Genomic DNA, 3,818 nt, shown 5'->3' on the forward strand with positions numbered 1-3,818 from the left:
GAGTTATTCTTACTCGTTGTTTCTTCAAAGAATGCTCAGCTTCGGTGCATAAAGAAAACTTGGTTATTCAAAGTTGCGATTGTTTGAAAAACACAAGTTGTTATTTTAATGGTCTACACTGATGAAGTGTTATCCGTTAATTTCATGGTATTACATGTAATGTTGCAATTTTAATTTCATTTAATACCATCTCTTGAAACATGCTTCACTGACTTGGGCGTTATACACCATAGCGCATAAACATAAGCAAAAAAGTAAAAATCTGATAATGTAGAAGTAATGGTAAGAATCAATCCATTTTGTATTCACTTCTATGTAAATTAGCCCATAAGATTAGCAGTCTGGAAATGATGTTTCATCGGGGTGAGGTGGTTACATACTTGATGTCAATTACATGTTGGTGACCTAGCGCTTATCCATTATTTAGTTCTATGCAAAATATGAATATGTCTAAACGACTGATAATAGGATAGTCAGTTATCTAGAGATTCGTCGGAGCAAGAAGTTTGTTTGAGGTTTTTATTATGGTTTATCTTGTGTTTCCCATATAAAGTATTTCATCTGAAACTTCTACATATATTTAAGAAGTGATTTTCAAGTGTTATATTTTATTCATAAGTTCTTACGCGATGTCATACGACTGCTCATCAGTTTCTTAAAACATTCCTAATAACAGCCAGCTAGTGAATGAAGTGTAAAAAGTCGGAACAACTGGTATAACTTTATCAACAGAAGAAGCAGTTATTTGACACTACGCGAATAAAACAGAACCTTTAAAAATCGCGTCATTATTTATCATCTCTTGGGCTCACTTACGAAATTTTAATATGTAGTTTATACTATTTCATTATTTGTTAAATGTGTCTTTCGCGACTATCATATGACGTTGATGTATCATAGATCTCATTGAACCAATCAGGAGATGGTGGAGTGGACTAGAATCTCATAAAAATTAATTAACTTGTTTAATGGTAAATACTCAAACCTTCAATCGGCGCCTTGCACTCTGTATTCATATTCCAACTTTTCCATTTCTTTTATCGTCCATCTTTTACAGTCGTGACATCACAATGTCTTCTTTCTAAACCATTATTTTACAAAAGTTTGTATGTGTGCCGTTTATAACTGGCGAACTGCTGGACTGATTGCCACCAAACGTGGCAAGTACACTTATGGTTACCCTGGGGAATGACACTGGGGGGGGGTGACTATCCATGCCACCCCGGAGGTCCTGTGTCTCCCCTGTCCATTGAACAGGTAAGTTGGCTAGTATCCTTCAATTTATGTATGTTTTGCATGCGTCATATAATCATAATTTTGCACTGGTTTTCAATTTCGATTTGGTGACTTAACGTACGTTGATCACCTTTAACGACACATTAGAAAAATCCAGCTGATTCTTTCTTTAGAATCTGAAATTAAAACTTAATTTTTACTTTTAATCATCTTAAAGTGTCGAAAGTGGTCTCCAGCAACGGGTGTTTTTAGTCTATAATATATTAATATAATTTTTGTGTGATTATTGAGTAAAACTACTTGACTGGTTTGTGTCTAATGTCAAAGCGTTTTTAATATGTAAAGGGTTGTTTGTCTGTAGAAGTATCTTGACAAATATTTCAGAATAATAAGAAATATATTTATAAATCATTAAACAGTTGTTTTCACTAAGATTCCGATAACGTTGAACAGTATTAGAACATTTTAAGTAAGTGGTCGAAAGCTATACTAATTGGAAATTATATCAAATCTAACTCTCAAAAAATTCTTAACTTAGTTTCAAATATGTGTTTAATTAAACAATGTGACGAAACTGTCAGCATTAATTTCTTTCTGAACGTGTAAAGCATTAGAACACATGTTTGCCACTACGTAAATTACACAACTAACAGCAAAATATCTAAGAATCAGACCCAAGTCTGAAACACAAATAAAATAATTATGTTAACATAATATCCGAACACACGGTAGTTCAAGTTATTATACATATACGACTTGCTTGAATTTTTTTAAGTAGTTCACCAAGGGCGTGTATCATACTTGTACATTTGAACAGGAGTAACTTTATGCTTTTTACACTGTATCAAAATATGTAAGATTACCTTCGTCAAGGTTTCATTTGTATATGCGTACAAGTGTATTGCAATGCGTGAAATTATATATCGTAAACTTTCTGCAACATAGTTTTTATTCCTGGATCAAAGTAGTCATGCAAGTGCGACAGCTAATGGCCTTGGAAATATATATATATTTTTTGCGTACGTCAGCAATTTCAAGGTGTTGTACACTTGAATCTTAACTAATATATGATGCGTGTGTATGTGTGCGCTCTTGAAATTATTCAAAATATTACAATGATTATTTATGTGCTTCGAAATGTATTTTGTATCGTTTATTGCATCAACGATCGATATAAATGTGGCAGTAACTCACGTCTGCTATGCCAAGAAGGAATACATATGCAGTGTCATGAAGAAAAACAAAGTCAATTTGATTGAGACTTCATGTTCGTTCTTTCCCAATGACTTTCACAAACCAAAAAAATTGGCTGAAATATAATGTAAAACGGGCTATTTCAAGATCAGTATTTCATTTCAGTTTTCGGTCATTTGAAAGATCAGATTCTGATAACTACCAAGTATATAGATTCTACCAACCAATGTACGTGTAAACAGATAATTTATTACTATCTTTTTCTCCTCTTTGAAATCTCTCAAAGTGACACATCACTATCGACGAACCTGGTTTTAATTGCCAAGGTGTTTGTATAGGTACGCATAAAACTTGTGTGTGTATCTTCGCTTATAGTATCTGTGCATGACGTAAAACGTACAGACTTTGACCTGTGCTGTTACGAGACGTATTATCTGAAACAAAACTCTTATTATTCCTACAAGGCAAATGTAATTTGCAGAATTCAACTGAATTATACGTAACCATTGTTAAAGTATATAAGCCTAGTTGTTTGGAGTGAGAAGACATGAAAATCATTTTTGGAGCAATTCTGGACTTGTGTAAGAACATTCCCAGTAACGGGCGTTATCACCTTAAGGCCCCTGAAAAATAAACTTTAGAACTTACCTTCAGTTCTTAGCGTTAACTCTGAATCTGTTGCTTATCAATACGCGACTTCGACAGTTTAATAGTTACGTATTATTTTAGGGTGCGTGGATATTAAACTATCGTAAGATCACTAGTTTACCCCTTGCATATAAATTACGTGCAATATGATGAAATTTTTCAAAAAGAAGAAGAACTACGAACTTGCTATCGGCAATGTTAGTGAAAGACCTGCCCAATACAATGCTGTTCGGTCTTCCATCTTGGAAAACCCGCAGAAGGAAGATAGTGAGTACTTTTTGTGGTTCATATCCTCGTGTGTGAAGTTTCTATGTTAAATGTACATGTGTGTTGTTATGCTTTTATAATACTTGCACACTGTATAAACAGATATGTAGTTATGCCGGAACAGTCAAAAACTTTTTTTTTGGGGGGGGGGGTGACCAGAACACTTCGTGCAAACTTTGGTTCTGTAACATCAGTATCATTCATTTAACAAACTGTATACGCCCTCTTGTAAAAAGAAAACGTCAGTACTGTACAGTGCTTTTTTTTATTATTTATTTACCAGTTTATTTATAAAAACGAATTTTGGAAATACTTTCTTACCACTAAACTTTTTCAAACATCCCAGAGTTTTCTTGTTCATTAAGAGGTATTTAAGTGGAATCATTGCATTATTTGACAATGTACTTTGGTAATTTTAATATTAAACGTGAGTGTTTATATATATATATATATATATATATATATATATATAG

The 3,818-nt window shown here is 33.2% G+C and overlaps 1 protein-coding gene across 2 annotated transcripts in view; it reads left to right on the forward strand.

The window, feature by feature from the left end:
* LOC106470170 (cAMP-dependent protein kinase type II regulatory subunit-like) overlaps positions 1 to 3,818 on the forward strand; it is a 95,645-nt gene that overhangs the window by 59,494 nt on the left and 32,333 nt on the right. Inside the window, exon 1 of one of the 2 annotated variants that reach the window (XM_022399580.1) lies at positions 2,787 to 3,345. The exons of the other annotated variant lie outside the window; for it this stretch is intronic. Within the exon in view, the coding sequence (XP_022255288.1) occupies positions 3,225 to 3,345 (121 nt within the window). The 5' untranslated portion in view covers positions 2,787 to 3,224. Of the gene's footprint in view, positions 1 to 2,786; positions 3,346 to 3,818 lie in introns of those variants that run through there. 2 annotated transcript variants of the gene reach the window in all.

This window comes from Limulus polyphemus, unplaced genomic scaffold (genome assembly GCF_000517525.1).
Source record: "Limulus polyphemus unplaced genomic scaffold, Limulus_polyphemus-2.1.2 Scaffold102, whole genome shotgun sequence".
NCBI lineage: Eukaryota > Metazoa > Arthropoda > Merostomata > Xiphosura > Limulidae > Limulus > Limulus polyphemus.